Source organism: Anguilla rostrata, chromosome 13, assembly GCF_018555375.3.
Source record: "Anguilla rostrata isolate EN2019 chromosome 13, ASM1855537v3, whole genome shotgun sequence".
In the NCBI taxonomy this organism is placed as follows: Eukaryota; Metazoa; Chordata; class Actinopteri; order Anguilliformes; family Anguillidae; genus Anguilla; species Anguilla rostrata.
In genome coordinates, this window is record NC_057945.1 from 20,998,610 (window position 1) to 21,017,164 (window position 18,555).

At 42.9% G+C, this 18,555-nt stretch overlaps 4 protein-coding genes across 4 annotated transcripts in view; all 4 read left to right on the forward strand.

The window, feature by feature from the left end:
• Positions 1 to 18,305, forward strand: part of LOC135237276 (NCK-interacting protein with SH3 domain-like) — a 31,158-nt gene extending 12,853 nt beyond the window's left edge. Inside the window, exon 12 of the mRNA XM_064304263.1 lies at positions 17,064 to 18,305. Coding sequence (XP_064160333.1) covers positions 17,064 to 17,077 — 14 coding nt within the window. The 3' untranslated portion in view covers positions 17,078 to 18,305. The remainder of the gene's footprint in view (positions 1 to 17,063) is intronic.
• slc25a20 (solute carrier family 25 member 20) lies at positions 1,754 to 8,649 on the forward strand. The gene is made up of 9 exons (XM_064304290.1): positions 1,754 to 2,054; positions 3,076 to 3,168; positions 3,538 to 3,665; positions 4,550 to 4,640; positions 4,819 to 4,936; positions 6,321 to 6,393; positions 6,514 to 6,623; positions 7,163 to 7,287; positions 7,748 to 8,649. The coding sequence occupies exons 1-9, from the start codon at positions 1,950 to 1,952 to the stop codon at positions 7,808 to 7,810; spliced, it is 906 nt and encodes a 301-aa protein (XP_064160360.1). The 5' UTR covers positions 1,754 to 1,949; the 3' UTR covers positions 7,811 to 8,649.
• LOC135237293 (mesencephalic astrocyte-derived neurotrophic factor-like) lies at positions 9,645 to 13,470 on the forward strand. The gene is made up of 4 exons (XM_064304303.1): positions 9,645 to 9,898; positions 10,346 to 10,473; positions 10,842 to 10,983; positions 11,623 to 13,470. Exons 1-4 carry the CDS (start codon positions 9,811 to 9,813, stop codon positions 11,805 to 11,807), a joined length of 543 nt encoding a protein of 180 aa, XP_064160373.1. The 5' UTR covers positions 9,645 to 9,810; the 3' UTR covers positions 11,808 to 13,470.
• Positions 13,904 to 18,305, forward strand: LOC135237275 (putative RNA-binding protein 15B). Its single transcript, XM_064304259.1, has one exon. It carries the CDS (start codon positions 14,159 to 14,161, stop codon positions 16,673 to 16,675), a length of 2,517 nt encoding a protein of 838 aa, XP_064160329.1. The 5' UTR covers positions 13,904 to 14,158; the 3' UTR covers positions 16,676 to 18,305.
• Positions 18,306 to 18,555: the final 250 nt, after the last annotated feature.

Consider the following 18,555-nt stretch of genomic DNA (forward strand, 5'->3'; position numbering starts at 1 on the left):
AATGAATGTTTTCCTCATGAAGCTAAAAAACCGTGCCTTGGTTCAAAAACATGTCTGGTATCTTGCAAAACAGTGACATCCTCAGGATTTCGAAAGAACTTCAGTGAGGCAAGACTTCTGCCTGCTTCACTAGACAATGTTCATCAGTGGATGACTTTGGACAGTTATGGATTATGATGTGTTTATGAGCCCACTAGTCCTACAATAGTCTATCCAATCATGTGTGCTCTTTTGCGTGTCTCACCCTGATGATTGATCTAATATGGGGGAATCCCAAGGGTGATGGTGGGTTTGCTTCACAAAAGATTCTGGACAGCACCTGCCACTGATTGGGCTCAAAGAAACGCTTAGGGCCCATGTGTAAAGGCACACCATTCTGTTGCATAATGGTACTGGCCACTTTGGCCTGAGTTGTTGCGTTTGTTTGTTAGTTTTTTTTTGTTTTTTGTTTTTTTTTTGGTGGGCAGTGGGGTGGGGGGTGGGGGGGGGGGGGGGGGCGGTGGTTGTGATGCATTTTTGTTCCATTTTTCATGTTCTTGTTTGAGTGACTTTGTTTAAGCACAAGAAGGTCATGAAAGGTGGTCAGCCACACATTTTTGTGTTTGTTTGTTCACCGTATGACTCGATGGCTATCCCCAGCACTGTCACAATATGCAATGAATATGCAGTTGCATTACTTGAGAGATCCCACCTGATTTTTTCTGTTATAGGATCAAAGAATTTCTTGGCCTACCCCTGGCCAAGAAATTAGTCTTTTGTTTCTGTTTATTTACATGCACAGCAGATTCACAACTACAGTTTACACTGTCCTATGTGATTACCCTGTGGGTAACCCTGTGTTTCTGCCTAGGTGTAGAATGTTGAGTCTGAAGCAGAGGTTAAGGTTTATGTGACAGTGGAGGAGGGTCTACCTGACTCCACCCTTCTACACACATTACTCTAGACATGACCCCTGAAGACACAGCTGTGAGAGAATCTATCTGTCTGCCTGCCCCGTTCTCTCTGCCTGTTGGTCAGTCTGCCGACAATCAGTGTATTGTCTGCTGTTTCAGATCCAGAGGGATTATGGGAAGGTTGGAGTGAATGTTCTACTGTCTGGGTGTCAGGTCAAGCAGGATCAATGCATTTCAAGGCTGAATAACATAAGGGAGATACCAATGCCACCTGCTGTTGACGTCTAGAAACTACCAAGCGTGTCGAACAAATCTGCACTTGATTATTCAAATACTTTCTGGTCGACCAATTTTCGCAAAAATCGATGTACACGGGGACTGCCATGACGAAATGAGTAGCACTGCAAATAATAATAATAATAATAATAATAATAATAATAATAATAATAATAATAAATAAAATAAAAAATTTAAAAAACGCTTTCACGAAACGAAGTAATGTATTTTGCAGTGCGTATTATATGAAACTGAACGCTGAGACATAATGAAATACGACGATTTGGGATGTCAAAACATATTTAGCCATAACGAAATGAGTTTGCAAACGTATTTTATCCGCATTCGCATTAACTACATTTGAAAATGTTCCAGTTTACTCATTCAGTATCAGCGATAATCGGACACCTTTATCAACCAACAAAATCGCTTTATTTATATATGCTGTGGTCACATAGTTGGTTACCATTGAGATGTATGCTTTTCTCACCACGAAATGGAAATCTAGTGGACGTACTTGTAATTTATGTGGTAGTTATCCACATCGAACTGTAAACGGAGAAGCACACGCAAGCAAGGTGTTACACTGTTTTTAGTCCGGGTAACTATATAGGGGAAAGGTCCCCGGGTACTTAGGCGGGGTGACACGAAAAGATAGTAGCTAGCTAATTTCACTACGGTTCACCTCTGGCAGTAATCGTTCTTCTGGCTCCGTTCATAAGATTGTTTGGAGTTAGCAGAAAGATATCCTGACTGTAGTTAATCCCTGAAGTAAATAAAATGGCAAAACAACCGCAACCTATCAGCCCTGGGAAGAACTTCTTCGCAGGGGGATTCGGTGGAGTCTGTCTGGTCTTCGCTGGACACCCTCTTGACACCATAAAGGTAGCTAGCCAAATTAGCTCCTAGTTTGTCGTGCTTTCTTTTTTGTATCGTTTGATTACTCTACGCTAGCTTGCTAACAATGGACACATTTCATCCTGAGATACCACTCATTTCAGCTAACTTTCTTAGCGCTGGTAACCGTGCACTTAGTTTTTTTTTAACTTTGCAATCTAATATACTGGGATGGCTAGTTCGGTTAAAAAACGCCCCATGCAGCGAACTAACTTCGGACTAATGTTTCATTGTGAAATACACCGTGGCAGCATAGTTACATATTCCCTATAACGTTAGCTAGTTAGATACTGAAACATCTCAAACCACTCAGTTAGTCAATTGGCTCGCTCAGGGTTAGTTATCCTATTACAAGTGTCGTGCACTGCAGATAAGCTTTGCAAATTGAAAGCTGTGTGGGTAGGATGAGAGGCATGTCAAACTTTTCTGACTGTAACCAGTCTAATTACTTTAAACTGTCCCGTACAGGTATTCGTAGCAACACAAAACTAGCTGGCTAGTCAATTGGTATGGCGACCTTTGACACAGTGACTTCTGGTTTAGGTAGCTTGTGCTAGCAACAGTAATCGGTCTATAGGAAGCTAACCGGACTAATGAGAGGACTGTTAACAAGTCGCTTGTAGCAGCAAATTCCCAAAGGTACATGTATTCAATAAGCAAATAGAAATATATTTTCTACCAATAGATGTTGGGTTTATTGCAGCCATATGCACTGAATTGATGTGTGTGGATCTAAATGGTTCAATAAATATTTTGGAGAAATAGTGTTTGGTACTGATGCCAATTTATACCTAAGTTAAAAAGCATCATCCCCCAACCCCGCACTTCAGCTCAGTCCTAGACTGTAAGATTCAAGTTTTAAATGTTTTTAAAAACTCTTTTTAAAATCCTGATGCACAAAATGGTGAGTGTGTTTGATTTATAAGTGTGCCAACTGAGAAACTGTGTGAGAGAGTTTAGCTGAGTGTTTCTCATAATGTGTGCATAATTCCACTCTTCTGTCTCTCAGGTCCGCTTGCAGACACAGCCCAAAGCTGTTCCTGGGCAGCCCCTTCAGTACTCCGGCACCTTCGATTGCTTTAAGAAGACCTTTGTTAAAGAGGTGGGGAAGAGTGGGGCAATGGGGAAGAGGGGGTGGAGCCAGGGGGTGGAGAAGGGGCAGAGCAGGCTCAGAAATGACAGCATGGGGAGAGCATGCTGTCTGGCGTGCTGAACTGGATTTGCCTGCATTTTAAATTGTGGTGTGTTTTGGGGACTTGAATTTTGGCACATGAGGTTTTTTTTATAGTATCAGTGGAGAAACAATTTAGTTTTTCTGTACTGTTTTTATTGTAGCTGTGCTGAGTGGATCCCCAAACTTGTGTATAACAATGGGCTGGACAAGTTCAGTTTGTGGAGCTTTCTTTATATACTCTATAAGCTTTTAAAAAATAATAATGAATAATTTTCTTTTTCTTTTCCTCCCTCTCAGGGATTTCTGGGCTTATATAAAGGAATGGCTGCTCCCATCATTGGAGTCACACCAATGTTTGCCATCTGTTTCTTTGGTTTCGGTCTTGGAAAGAAACTGCAACAGAAGCACCCGAATGATATCCTCACGTGAGTGTGTGTGTGTGCGCGCACGCACGTCTATGAGTGTGTGTGCATAAGTGTGTGTGCATTTGTGTATTTGTGCTTCTGGAACCACTTCTTCAATTAAATCGATTAAAGTGTAAGCACCACAAAATGGCATCCCCAAAGATATTAGACCAGTTCTTTTTAGTCTAGAGGATTCTCATTAAATTAAGCTGAAATTGTTTTTATTATGACAAATTGATCACTTCTAATGGTAAAACCCGAAGTCACACCAGAAATTTACATCTGTGATGCGTGACGTATGCACAGCGCTGAAATATAGTCAGATGACTCTGACTCTTTTGGGTCTGTAGAAGAAATAATCGCTGATCCTGATAGACTACCACAATACAGCCTTTCAGGTTTGAGCGATCAGCGGTGGTGATCGGAGTCTTTTTAAAAAATCTCAGTGTGCTCTACCTTGCACCAAGTTGAATGCTTATTAGACCTATGCACCTGTGTCCAGAAATTCCTTTGGGCATTTTAACGAAAGGCACAGCTCTTCACTGTTTTAACTAAACAGTAAACTGTAAAATGATACTAATTGTATTACTATGACTAATAATAATATTATTATTATTATTTTTATTGTAGTATTGTGATTGCATGTTTGCATGATTTACTGTTTGATGTGTCCATTTTTTAAAAACCTTTAGATGCATTAATGTTATCTGCTGTATTAATATGTAAACATATAACGGTTTAAATGTTATATCAATTACATATATACAGTTTTAGATGATGTATAAATGTTTTATGACCTTTTTCATAAATACATTAAGAACCAAATTAAGACAAAAATGGCTTTGGGTTTTATATGTATGAATGTTAAAATAAAATCTTAGGTGTGTACGTGTGTTCTTTCTCAGGTATCCTCAGCTGTTTGCTGCAGGAATGTTATCAGGGGTTTTCACTACGGCCATCATGGCTCCTGGAGAGCGAATCAAGTGCCTGCTGCAGGTGAGACGTGTGTGTGCGCGCGTTTGTGTGCGTGCGTGCGTGCGTGCATGCATGTGTCTGTGTGTGTGTGTGCGCGTGTGTGTGTGTGTGCGTGCGTGCATGTGTGTGTGTTGTGTGTGTGTGCACGTGCTTTTCTATAACTGTGTGGGAAACTGTTTGTGTAACTGTGTGTGTACAGATCCAGTCTGCTTCTAAGGAAGTGAAGTATGCTGGGCCAATGGATTGTGTGAAGCAGCTGTACAGAGAGAGTGGCATAAGAGGCGTTTACAAGGGAACCGCCCTCACCCTAATGAGAGGTATTGACCCACTCTGATACTGACCTACCCTAATGAGAGGTATTGACCCACTCTGATACTGACCTACCCTAATTAGAGGTACAGACTCACCCTGATACTGACCTACCCTAATGAGAGGTACAGGCTCACTCTGATACTGACCTACCCTAATGAGAGGTACAGGCTCACTCTGATATTGACCTACCCTAATGAGAAGTACAGACATACTCTGATATTGACCTACCCTAATGAGAAGTACAGACTTACTCTGATACTGACCTACCCTAATGAGAGGTACAGACTCACCCTGATACTGACCTACCCTAATGAGAAGTACAGACTCACCCTGATACTGACCTACCCTAATGAGAAGTACAGACTCACCCTGATACTGACCTACCCTAATGAGAAGTACAGACGAACTCTGATACTGACCTACCGTAATGAAAAGTACAGACTCACTCGGATATTGACCTACCCTAATGAGAAGTACAGACGCACTCTAATACTGACCTACCCTAATGAGAGGTACAGACTCACCCTGATACTGACCTACCCTAATGAGAGGTACAGACATGGCCTGATACTGACCTACCGTAATGAGAAGTACAGACGCACTCTAATACTGACCTACCCTAATGAGAAGTACAGACGCACTCTGATACTGACCTACCCTAATGAGAGGTACAGACGCACTCTAATACTGACCTACCGTAATGAGATGTACAGACTCACTCTAATGCTGACCTACCCTAATGAGAGGTACAGACTCACTCTGATACTGACCTACCCTAATGAGAGGTACAGACGCACTCTAATACTGACCTACCGTAATGAGATGTACAGACTCACTCTAATGCTGACCTACCCTAATGAGAGGTACAGACTCACTCTGATACTGACCTACCCTAATGAGACTCACACTGCCACATTGTAATGAGACGTATCAAGTCACCTTAATCAGAGGTACTACCTGTGTTACTGTCTCTCACTGACTCGCCATAAAGAGATGTACTGACTCACATTGTTTAATTAACTTTTGTTTTGTGCAAAAACAATTTCCCAATGACTAAATTGTAATGAGAGGTACTGACTTACTGTGACATATAGAGGTTAATTTCACCAGTCATGCAGGCCATTTTGGTGGGGGTTTCCCTTCAACATACAAATGAAATTGGTCCTAAAATTGAGCACACTGCGGTTTCTGTGTTGCACTCTGAACAAAGTGAGATGAGACTAAGTAGCTACGGAATATGCCACACTGCCAGTTTTAGCTAATGTTGCACATGAGCGCTGCCCTTGACGATGGCTTGCCGTGAGCCATATTCCCTGGCTAAATGCTGCAAAGTGCTGCTCCTTTTTGGGGTTTCTGACTCTGTGTGACTGGCGGCCGTCTCTGTTCCAGATGTACCAGCCAGTGGCATGTACTTCATGAGTTACGAGTGGCTGAAAAACATCCTCACTCCAGAGGGCCGCAGGTCAGTGTGTGTGTGGTTTTGTATGTGTGTGTGTGGGTTTTGCTTCCCCCCAGCTCAATGTTGAGTGTTCTGACAATAACACAATGTGCCTGCGTGTGCGCATGAACGTGTCAATTGCAGCCCCTCTGAGCTCAGTGTTCCTAGTATTCTGTTTGCTGGAGGAATGGCGGGAATCTTCAACTGGGCTGTGGCCATCCCCCCTGACGTGCTCAAGTCCCGCTTTCAAACAGGTATGTGTGCGTGTGGTCAGTGTATGTACTGTATATTTTGTTACATTAAAATTGCATAATTTTCTTATGTAATTATTTTTATTATGTAATTATATATATATATATATATATATATATATATATATATATATTTCTTAAATCGTTAAAGTAAACATTTGCAGTACTCAAGTTACTGAAGCTACAATTGCATGGCCTAAAAGAGTATGAGCAGACCCAGCAGTATGAGTAGGCTTTTACACTTCATGCAGGTTTATCACAGTGAGCAGGGTTATGATTGGGCTTTGTGATATGTATAGTGAGTAGTGGTACAATGAGATTTAGTGCAGCAGTGTAGTATAATGGTTAGGGGGAGCTGGGCTTGTAGCTTGAAGTTATTGGTTAGATTCCCAGGTCGGGACCCTGCTGTTGTACTTTTGAGCGAGGCAGGATCAGCAGTAGCAACAGGAGTAATGGTATGTGTTCACATAATATGTGTGTACTGTACACCGTATTTGCTAAACACTTGCTGTAAATGCGGTGTTGCTTTCTGGAATCCCCAGCACCTGAGGGGAAGTATCCCCATGGCTTCCGGGACGTTCTGCGGGAACTTCTGAGGGAAGAGGGTGTGGCCTCCCTGTACAAGGGCTTCACTGCTGTAATGCTGAGGGCATTCCCAGCCAACGCAGTTAGTACCTGCAACACTCTCTCTCTCGCACACACTAATCGTGCATTATTTACACACTGCCTAAAGACCACTCAGAAATTACTCATCAGCCTCACACAATCGTCACACACCTATCATAAACGGGGGAAAAAAAAACACCACACACAGTATTCGCCAGCACACACAAACCACACATCCCCCAGGCATTACTTGTGCACTGCTCACACACTGCTCACTCTTTCAGCACATACACTTCTCATGTATTACTCACACCATTCACACCACACGTACCTTTCTCACCCACCACTAGCACATCGATCACACTCTGCTCATTCCCTACCGTTTACACATGTACGCATTATTTATATACAGTAGACACAGGCACTTTTCCAAGTCAGTTAGGATTTAATTTGAGGTCCGGTGCTTTAGCAGGGAGCCCTGGAGACCATGCCCCTAAAGTTCCCTTTCTTTCCCTGCTCAGGCCTGCTTCCTAGGGTTTGAAGTTGCCATGAAGTTCCTCAACTGGGCCTTACCGAACCTGTGACCCAACATGCACCTCTCCGGAAGAGCTGGAAGCCGCACACATTTAGAAGTGACACCCAGTGCACACGTGCAGTACAGACACGCAATGCATACACACAGCATTGACACGCATGGTCCATGCATACATACATAACTGACACATGCAGTATACACATACAGAGCTGGCAGACAGTACCTGAATTCACAGTGATGGTGCACACATGCAGAACTAACAAGCATTCCCAACATTCACAGTGCCAGTACACACATACAACACTGACACATGCAGTAGTAGAGTAGCATACAATAAACACATCCGGTAATGACAAGCTGTTAACTTGAGCCAGTACTGACACACACAGTGTGCACAGACCACATTTCACAGCAAGCAGCAGAGATGTACTCCCAACTGCATTTCTACTCTGGAATGATCACTTTGTTTTGCATTTTATTTGAGAAGGAATTTGTTTAAAAGCCATAAAGAGAACTGCAACACGTGCCTTACTTTTCTGAATGTCAGTCAGTCTAAGTAGGGAGCCAGTACCTTTCTGCGTGTGCGTGCGTGTGCATGTGTGTGTGCGTATGTGTGTGCATAGGTGTGTGCGTACGTGTGTGTTTGTGTGTGTGTGTACGTGTGTGTGTGTGTGTGTGTGTGTGTGTGTAGTTATAGTTATCATCATTTACTGCAAATCTTCACTGACCAATTAAACAAGAACATAAATCTAAATTGCTGGGGGAAATCATGAGATTCAGTTGGTTCAGTAGAATTTTAACCCACATACCACCCAAAACTTGAAGTTTTGAGTAACAGCTGATTCTATGTTTAAATAATTTATAAATAAACAAGCTAATGTACATAAATATCTTCAATGGATTTGTGTTTTCTGTCTTCATTAAAGCTTGTTTTCAGGGCATCATTGGTAGGGAGGTGGAGCTCATCTGGCCTGACAAGGATTTAGTATTGGTTTGTTTAGAAGATTTATTTGACAATGATGAAAAGCTTCATCAGATTTTTGTTTAGCATAAAAAGTAATTAAATAATGGAAGGACATAAAAGTATAGGGTATCGCATCCTGCTTGAAGAGTGACAGAAGAGTGCAACATTATCTTTCTAGGAAACATGTGACAGTAACACAGTTGGGTAGTTGCATTTATTCCTGAGAATAAGCTGCGGCCAATATGGAACACACAAAAATGAGTTTTTTTTATACCAAACTTGCCTAATCTTTCTGTGTAATGCCGATTACTCATGACATAAATTTATACTTTTTGTCATTTAAAAATATATGGAATATTACAGTAATATGTTGTGTATTGTGTGCTAGTATCTGACCAAATGACGTGCTTTCAGTACAGTAGTGCTGACATGATATAGCCCTATTGCAGTTATTTATTGAGTGGTAGTTATGTCAATTTTACAGAATGATGATTGCAATAACTTGTATTTTGTATTCTGTAACGTGAACTTCGTAGGAGAAATGAACGAGTTTTCACTGAATGTTCTATGGCAGTTTTTTTTTTTGGTTAAAATATTTACAATCTGCTAAACAAGATATTCTTGGATTAAAAATTATATTTACAATCTGTTATAAGATGTTGATATTATTATCAGCAGCAAAACAACGAGAAGTGTAAAGGACCTAACCAGTCTCTTGTTCATCTTAATCAATGGATCATTGCCATCACCTGTTGAGGAAGGTACGAATGCATTGCGTTAAAATTATCACAATAATTTATCCAATTGGAAGACGCCAAATGGACGCCGGTCCCGGAACAAACTATAGCTATCCAATCAAGGTAAGCATTGTGGAGGGTCGCAGTGAAGCGGCCAATTGTTGCAGGGAAACTGGAATGATGCTGTAAGCTTCAATGGAGCATCTTGGGCGGGGTTTTCATAAGGAAGTTGATTCAGGAGGTTGTGTGCTATGTTGTCTAAAACACCGGTCATGTAAATGCGAGATATACGACCATCCCATTTCCATCGGCTGCATAACGTGCTAGATCGTAGGTTTGATTATTACGATGCTTTGTTTAAGTGTTTTATCCTTTTCCCTCCTGCTTGCTTTGATACCAAGCGGTAGCGACGCATTAAATCAGGCAGAATGTGAAGGTGAGTTTACCACTATATTTATTGGCAGAAAACCTGACTACTTAGTTACTGTACATCATTTTATTCACTCTTGGGTAATAGATAGGTAGCTATAGTAGGTATAGCTAGCAATCAAACTAGAATTGGCACGTGCTTGGCCATCTCACCGAAGCCCAGAGTTCAGGGAGCTAAATTATTGGCTATAGTTTTGCTTGGCCTTTCACAACCACATGCAAGGATATAGCAGCAGTTATGGCTCTGAAAACGATAGCAGAGGGGAGACAATATTGCTACGTATCAGATTCCTCATCCATGGATTAAAGACTTAAATAAGACACCCAGAATTGCTGGTTGGAATGCATTGGGTATTTTACTTTATTGGTTTCTAGGTATTAGCCAGCATGTGGTGGTGAAATAAGACTGGACAGAATGCTTGCACACTAACCAGTGCTTTTGTTGCTATTACAGTTTGTGTGAACTTCCTGGGGAGGTTTTATCAGTCTCTGAAAGACAGAAATGTGGAATTCAACAGTGCAGCTATTGAGAGGGAACTAGTGAAAATGTGCAAGGATGCCAAGGGGAAAGAAAACAGGCTGGTGAGTTTACTAAAATAAATTGTGTCAAATATTTTGGAGCCATTAAACTAATTTAGTAACTAACCCTTATCCAGAGCAACTTGTCAAAGAATATGAATTGATTTGCATAATAGTGGCAGAGATCTTACTAACAACAATCCCAGACCAGGGAGTATATAAGTAACATCACCAAAGCACTGATGGAACTATGGTAATCAAGAACCAAAATACACGTTTCTAATACATACCGATTACATTCATTGCACAAGCCTTAAGAAGAAAAATCTAAAACAATAAAGAATACCATAACCGTGAAGTCAGGCAAAGTGGGGAAAAATACGGTAACCAATGGAGCCAGGCAAATGTCATGCTGACAAATGTCTTTACAGTGTTACTACATGGGAGCAACTACTGATGCAGCCACCAAAATAATAAATGAAGTCTCCAAACCTTTGAGCTACCACGTGCCAGTGGAGAAGGTGTGCGAGAAGCTAAAGAAGAAGGACAGTCAGATCTGTGAGCTTAAATACGGTAAGCCAAATACTACTTGCCTTTTTAAGTGTTGACCCACTATCTGAGGTTTCATCAGTGTCTGAAAGTAGTTGTTGTATTCAGCAGTTGGTAGGATTGGACAGAAATATATGAATCAAACCATGTGTGGGCAGGGACTGAAATGCCCGTTTCTGCGAGGGATGAGAGAAGGATCCAGTGTTTGTCAATGCTGAACACAGGATACAAGTGACGAAGGATGAGGACGGTGCTGAGTGACTTAGCTCTTAGCTCTTGTGACTGTGAGAGCACAACATATGATAATACTATAAGATATCCTAATTGGTGGATTATAATATTACCATCCTTGGTAATATTAAAAAAAAACATAAAACGTAAATGTAAAAAAACATAACCTTTAAATTGGGAAGCAATTGTTAATTGTTAATATTGAAAGTTCTGTCTCCCTACCATTGAAGCTGAACCATTCCAATTGATACAATTATTGAAAATTCATTAAGGGACGTGACCTAGAATACCATGACAGTAGATGTTCTGTACTGTTGTAAAGCACTGGAAAATCGTTTTACCAAGCAGGAACTCCTGTAGGTAAGAAGTGTGGGAACAGTGGAGCAGTGGTGAGTCTTTGGATTAATTTATCTTGGATTTGTATCTCTCCAGACAAACAAGTGGACTTGAACACTGTGGACTTGAGGAAGCTGAAGGTGAAGGACTTGAAGAATATTCTGGAGGAGTGGGGGGAGGTGTGTAAAGGCTGTGCGGAGAAGTCAGACTTCATCCGCAAGATCAATGAGCTCATGCCCAAGTACACCCCCACTGCAGCCAAAACACACACAGAACTTTGACTTACATGGAGGATCTTTGGGGTCGTGGCTGTGGGGGTGTTTTTAGACTTTTGATGCCTTGTGGACAGCCGTTCTTTACTAATTGTGTAAACATTTTAAATGTGAAGAGAAGAGGGCATGTGAAGAAACTGGATATGTAAATACTACTTTCAATCAAATGTATCTACAATGTACAGTAAGACCTGTTGTGTACTGAGGGTGAGACTTATTTTCTTATTTTTAAAGAAGAGATGTCTTGGTGATGTGCCATAATAATTGTAATAATATGGAAAGACTTTTCTGTGACTGTCTTATAATGTTTTTCCAGTAATGTAATGTGTTGTCTCAGAATTTGATGTACCTGGTAATATAAAATGTGTATAAAAAGTGTGGTCACATGAATAATTTGACCTGCATAGTTTTACCTACCTATGCCATTGAAAGAAATATAATTAAAAACTAAATAAATAATGTATTTATATAATTCTATTTAATAACCTGGTTATTGGAAATGCATAAAATGTTTGGTTGTTCAATTCAGAATTTACTGTTTGGATGCTGTGTTGTCACAATTTGGATAAATGCAGATTATGTTTTAATTCTGTTGTGTTGATTAATGAAGGGTTTCGTTTATTTGTTTTGAATTTGAATTTAAGTATGTTGAACACATTAGCACAGATATATTAGACAAAGCTTCTGTTTGAATCTAATTGAGGAATACTGGCATATTGTCATTTTCCTCAGTAATATGTGTGGTTGACTAAAATGTTTGGTACAGTAAATGTTTTCTGACTGAAAATCTAATTTCATATACCTATTTTTTTAGCCTGTGTACAGTACAGAATTTCAAAATTAATTTCTCTTTGGATGCCGTGATGTATGAATTAAAAAAATTAGTTCAACACCGATGTCAAATTTACATGTCCTGTTCAATTGGATAAAATAAATATCATTAAGCCAAGAACAGATTAGGAAAAACGAACTGTTAAATTCTAAACGGTATTGGCTGTAAAATGCTAATATTTAAATTTCTCTTTGAAATGTTCTGTGACTGGTTGTTGAAAATGGTCTGACAGTAAAATTTGGAATCTTAGGAAACCAAAATGCACTTTCATTACATTGAAGTGTGTGTTTGAATTAGGCATAAATATACAATCTCTGTCCTTAATTTCTTCTTTGTGAGTACACAAAAAGGTCTAATATAATCATAGAGATATAGCTTACGAATCCTGAAATTCACCTTACATTAAACTAGTGCAGCCTGATAGCCCAGTTAATTATGCTGCATATGTTGGTCCAATCCTTTGTATAGAAGTGCAGTACATTTTCCCAGATGAAGCCAGCAAAGTACTAAAATGCTCACAGACATAAAGAAAACCATTTCAGCAGCTCTTATTTCATCATTGTTTTTTAGACCTTTTCATATTTATTTTGGTCTTGTGACTACCTTGAAATTTACATTTTATATTTTAAAAATTGCAGTTGTTTGTTTTCATTTTAATTTCATTATGGTTTAGCTGTATTTATGTTGGTTTCATCTTGTATTGTCATGTCATGGATTGATTCCGTTTTAACAATTAGTAATGCTGTACATAGTTATTGGCTATCTTTTTATTTGTGACCAATACGTATGCTGTGAATGCAACTGTGTTAAATAAAATTTTATCTGTGCCAAGATTAACAAGAGAGGTCATGGTTTCTTGAAGGATTAGTTAAGAGTCCATTTCTTTGTGTAACCCATATCATAGGTTGGCCCAGATAAAGTTGTGCGCACACTGTGCCAATTACATATTTTTACATTTTGAAAAGAGAAAAGGAGAATATTTGTTTTAGCTACGTTTTCCACTGCAAGGTGCTGACAGTACACAGTTTTAAAGTAGCCTACTTGCCAGGACTATACTGCAGCCCAAGAAAGCCAAGGTAGCTTATCCCAGAAGTGAAGCTAATTAATCTGAAACTAGGTTTCTTAAAAACATGGACAATCTGTTCCATTGAGCTATCGGCATTACACCCATATCAAACATATAATTTAAAAAAATTAAGTACATTTCAGTAAATATAGTTCTTGTCACATTGCGCATGACGTCACCAGTCTGAACACATTGACGCAAGCTCCTCCCACTGGAGGAGCGCGCACATTCCTATTGTCCAAGATGGCGGCCTAGATACAGGCTTGCTAGTGTTTATGCTATTGCATATTTTTCTCCCTTTACATTTTAATTTCAAAAACGTGTTGTGACCAACATGCATGCTTCAGTTTGATTCGAGTAATCGTTTATGTGAAACGGCGACGAAGAGGGACAGCAATTGCGAACAAAACGGACCCTTTTTGCAATCGCAAGCAAAAAAGTTTGAGCATCATTAAAAAAGAAATGAAGAGACAGGCCGAGCGGGACTCGAGTCCTGCAAGAGGAATTGCAAAACGGATAAGGGAGAGAGAACGAGACCGTGGTGGAAATCGTAGGGATGACGGTCCGCCTACACCACTGGCTGCACTGTTAGCCGACAGCCGAAATTATCACAAGCGCCAGGTGCGCAGCAGGAGTAGAGAACGCGAAAAGCCCTGGCCAAGGGAGGAGCGAGGCGCGGTTGGAGAGCTCCATCATCGCCAACACCATCACGACCTCGGTCTCATCGGACGCCCCTCACTGAGGACAACCGCAGTGCCCCCAAAAACAAGCAAAGCTGCAGCAGAACTCCTTAACACCCGCGGAGCCCGCGGTCTGGAGTACAAAACTTTAATCATTAGTAACCTAGGCTCGCAGCTGTCCGATGAGCATGTGGAAGACGGACTGTTTCACGAGTTTAAAAAGTTCGGAGATGTCAGCGTTAAGCTCTCCCACACTCCGGAGCTAGGTCGCGTTGCCTACGTGAATTTCAGACATGCCGACGACGCGAAAGAAGCCCGCCACTCCAAAGCCAGGTTAGTGCTGTACGACCGTCCTCTTAAAGTTGAACCCATGTACCTCAGACGCCGTAGCTGCACGCCACCCGATGTGGGATACGTGCCTGCACTAGGGGTTTACAACTACCGGCAAAGGTCCCTTTCTCCGGTGCCTGGAGCCAGCAACATCAGGGACGTTCGAACTAGGCATTATGCTGTTGAGGGACAAGGGGTGAGCCGGGAACGGGAGAGGGTTTTGGATTACTATAATTTGTTAGAAGAAAGGGGGCGGGGCCATACGTATCAACCAACGCCAGAAGATGAATTGAAGCCTGAGGACGACCAGAGGGCAACCAGGAACTTGTTTATTGGCAACCTTGATCACAGTGTGTCTGAGGTGGAGCTCAGGAGAAGCTTTGAGAAGTATGGGATCATCGATGAGGTAGTCATCAAGCGGCCGTCGCGGGGCCAGGGCGGGGCCTACGCTTTCCTCAAGTTTCAGAACCTGGACATGGCGCACAGGGCTAAAGTAGCCATGCAAGGTTGTGTCGTCGGTGGCAACCCGGTGAAGATCGGCTATGGCAAGGCAAACCCCACCACGCGGCTGTGGGTGGGAGGTCTGGGGCCCGGCACGTCTTTAGCTGTGCTCGCCCGGGAGTTTGACCGCTTTGGCAGCATCCGCACCGTGGACTACGCCAAGGGCGACTCTTGCGCCTACATCCAGTACGAGAGCCTGGACGCTGCCCAGGCCGCCTGCGCCCAGATGCGGGGCTTCCCCTTGGGGGGCCCGGAACGGCGTCTGCGTGTGGACTTCGCCAGGGCGGAGGAGGCGCGGGCCTACCCGCCGCAGCAGCAGCTCCAGCCCCCTGCCGGTCCGCCCCCGCCGCACTACGACCTGCTCCCCGAGGCCTACGGCCAGCGCCGCAGCCTGGAGAGGGAGCCCAGAGCCCCCCGCGAACGCAGCCCCGTCCGCGGCCTGTTTGCCGACCGCGACAGGGACAGGGAGAGGGAGCGGGACAGGGAGCGGGGTCTGGCGGACAGAGAGTGGACCAGCCCCTCTAAGAGCCTGGAGCGCCGGGGCAACCCAGAGCCGCTGGGCCGAGGGCGGGGCAGGAGCCGGAGCTCCAGCAGGGAACGCTGGGCCAAGGAGCGGGAGGAGAGGCGCAAGCGCAGGAGCCTGTCGGGCGAGCGGCAGCAGCCAGAGAGGGGCCGGGTCAGAGGGCGGGGGGCGGGGCCATCCTCACCCACGTCTTTGGACTGCAGCCCCAACAGGCCGCGAGGGAGAGCCGGTGAGCCGCCCGCTGAGCCCCCCAGTCAGCCTGCCCCCCCACCCTGCCCTGAGGAAGTGGAGCAGGAGCCCCGCCGCAACCATGGCGATCGTAAAACGGACGTGCAGGTGGTGGAGGAGGACAAGGGGGGGCAGGAGCATGGGGAGAAGCCCCCGGCCGACAACGGCGGGAAGCCAAGCACCCTGTTGGAGTACACGGAGACCCTGACGCGGGTGTGGCAGGGCCCGCTGGTGCTGAAGAACAGCTGGTTCCCCACCAACATGTACATGCTGGAGGGGGGCCCCGCCTTCCTGCGCTCCGTCATGAGGGAGAGCCACACCCAGGGGGGCGGGGTCAGCCAGCTGAAGATCGCCCAGCGCCTGCGGATGGACCAGCCCAGGCTGGACGAGGTGACCCGGCGGATTAAGCTGGGCGGGCCGGACGGCTACGCCGTGCTGCTGGCCGTGCAGGGTCCCGTCGACAGGGCCACGCCCCCTCCTGAACCAGGCCTGCAGAGGAGGCTCCTGCGGAACCTGGTCACCTACCTCAGGAACAAGCAGGCCGCCGGCGTGATCGGCCTGCCCCTAGGGGGCGCCAAAGAGCATGAGACGGGCGCCATGCTGTACGCCTTTCCGCCCGGCGAGTTCTCCCAGCTCTACTTGCAGGCGGTGCTCAGGACCCTGGGTAAACTGGAGGAGGAGCACCTGGTGATCATCATCGTGAAAGACTTGGTCTGAGGGTCTTAGCTTAGCCTTTCTGTTCTTGCTTTTCTGCTGATTGGTTGAGAGGAGCAGTCGGGTGTCGGGGTGAGGCGGTGGAGTGTACTGGGGTGAGGGAGTGCATATCTGGCAATTCGGTTAGAGGGGCAGGGTCCTGCAAGTGCTGCTAAATTTTGCATAACGAACATGAGTTAGGATTGCTATGGGAGAGCATTCCTAAAATCAAGCTTTAAGATATTGATCAGTTGTACTCAATAGAGCAAATACGGTTGTCTTTTGTACTTTTAAAATATATACATGTAACAGCACTACCAGAGTTAATGTTGTTTACACTTTGGAAGTCTTTTTTTCCCCCCAAACGTTTCAGGCAGGGAGAATCTTAACAGATTTTTCATCCCTCTTCCTAATGATCCAGTTTAATGGATGAAAATATCACTGATGTGCGAAGGTAAAGATTCTTTTTTTGTCTTCCTTCCTTCCTGTGTAATTTGCCTTACTGTTTGTCAGTTTCAGCGGCAGTTGTATGGATTTTAGACTAAATGGCGTTTGATTCCTTTTTTTTTTTTTAAGACAGATGGAATGTGTTTTAAAAAACTGCAGGTATGATGGGTCTTTGAAGCAGTGTTCAACAGACTTAATTTTATATTTTTGTATTTCTGTCTTATTTAAATGAGAGAAGTGTAGTATGAGGATAGGTTTGAATGGACATAACTACCTCAGCACTGATCACACCTACTAGAAATACTCTACATCGCCAGCATCAAGCAGTGTAATTGTTTGAGCCCCCCCCCCCCCAGCTCTATGCTAAGATATTTCCAAGGGGCACATATTCTTCTAAGCTGAAACATTTAGGAGTCCACTCGTGCATCCCAATTAGTAGATGTGCTTCTTGGTAATTAGTATTTTTCCAGTTAACAAACATTCATTTGGAGGCGCAAATGGTTCTAAAGTAGGAGCTCTGTAGAGCCCTGTTGAGGGTGAATTCTGTTATACAATGCATTTGGGGAACAGTAGACACTAAAAAAGGGAATAATGCTACATACATGGTACTATTACACTACAATCAATGTAGCATGTCAGTTTTGTACTTTGAATATTGTAAATTCTAGACGACTGTTGTTATGAATTTCTGTACAGTGAAAGGTGAATGAACACTAAGGTCTTGGGTTCTTTTGCGGACCATCTGTGTTTTTTCAACTTTTGTCATTCCTCTGCCCCTTAGCGATTGTGTGTGTGATGTAGCAAAGCAAATACTTTGAACTTTGAAACTGGGCGAAACCATTTCCTTACAGATGTTGTGACCATGGTAGAAAGAGGTCAGTTAGCTGTCAGAATTAATTACAAATGTTGGACTACCAATACAAGAAACAATATGTAAAATGTCCTTTGACTCTATTTGAAGCTGTTCATGTTTGCAAAGGGTTTTTTTAATGAGAACTAACACTTGTGCCCTTTGCTAATTGCACAAAAAATGGAAACCACTTCCTTGTTACATATCACATTAGAATTGTAATGTGACCAGAGAGAATGTCTCCTCTTTTACTCGTTTTTTAAATACTAAAACAAGCTTATACTTGTATTTTTTTTGTATTTTAACTATGTATGCTGTATCAGACCATCAGTAAAATAATTCATGTTTTGATTTTTATCTCTTGTTTTGTTTATTTTTTCTTGCATGCCTTTAGTATCAGTAGATAAATTACAGTACTTCACTTCAGGTATCACATTGATGTGATATTTTAAAAATCCTTGGATAGAGCTTTAACGAATTACTAATATCTACCGACATTAGTCTAGTCCTGTCTCCATAGATACCTGAGGATTCTGCTTTTGGAACAATGTGTAAAGGCGAAAATAGTAACCAGGCAACTAGACTTCGCAAGTGTTGGTATGGAAAG

Excerpts from the sequence above, each read along its gene's own strand:
- slc25a20 (XM_064304290.1), top strand. The coding sequence starts at position 1,950 with ATGGCAAAACAACCGCAACCTATCAGCCCTGGGAAGAACTTCTTCGCA. Across the intron at positions 3,169-3,537 it reads AGAAGACCTTTGTTAAAGAG|GGATTTCTGGGCTTATATAA; the intron begins GTGGGGAAGAGT and ends CCTCCCTCTCAG. Across the intron at positions 3,666-4,549 it reads CACCCGAATGATATCCTCAC|GTATCCTCAGCTGTTTGCTG; the intron begins GTGAGTGTGTGT and ends GTTCTTTCTCAG.
- LOC135237293 (XM_064304303.1), top strand. The coding sequence starts at position 9,811 with ATGCTTTGTTTAAGTGTTTTATCCTTTTCCCTCCTGCTTGCTTTGATA. Across the intron at positions 9,899-10,345 it reads AAATCAGGCAGAATGTGAAG|TTTGTGTGAACTTCCTGGGG; the intron begins GTGAGTTTACCA and ends TTGCTATTACAG. Across the intron at positions 10,984-11,622 it reads GATCTGTGAGCTTAAATACG|ACAAACAAGTGGACTTGAAC; the intron begins GTAAGCCAAATA and ends GTATCTCTCCAG.
- LOC135237275 (XM_064304259.1), top strand. The coding sequence starts at position 14,159 with ATGAAGAGACAGGCCGAGCGGGACTCGAGTCCTGCAAGAGGAATTGCA.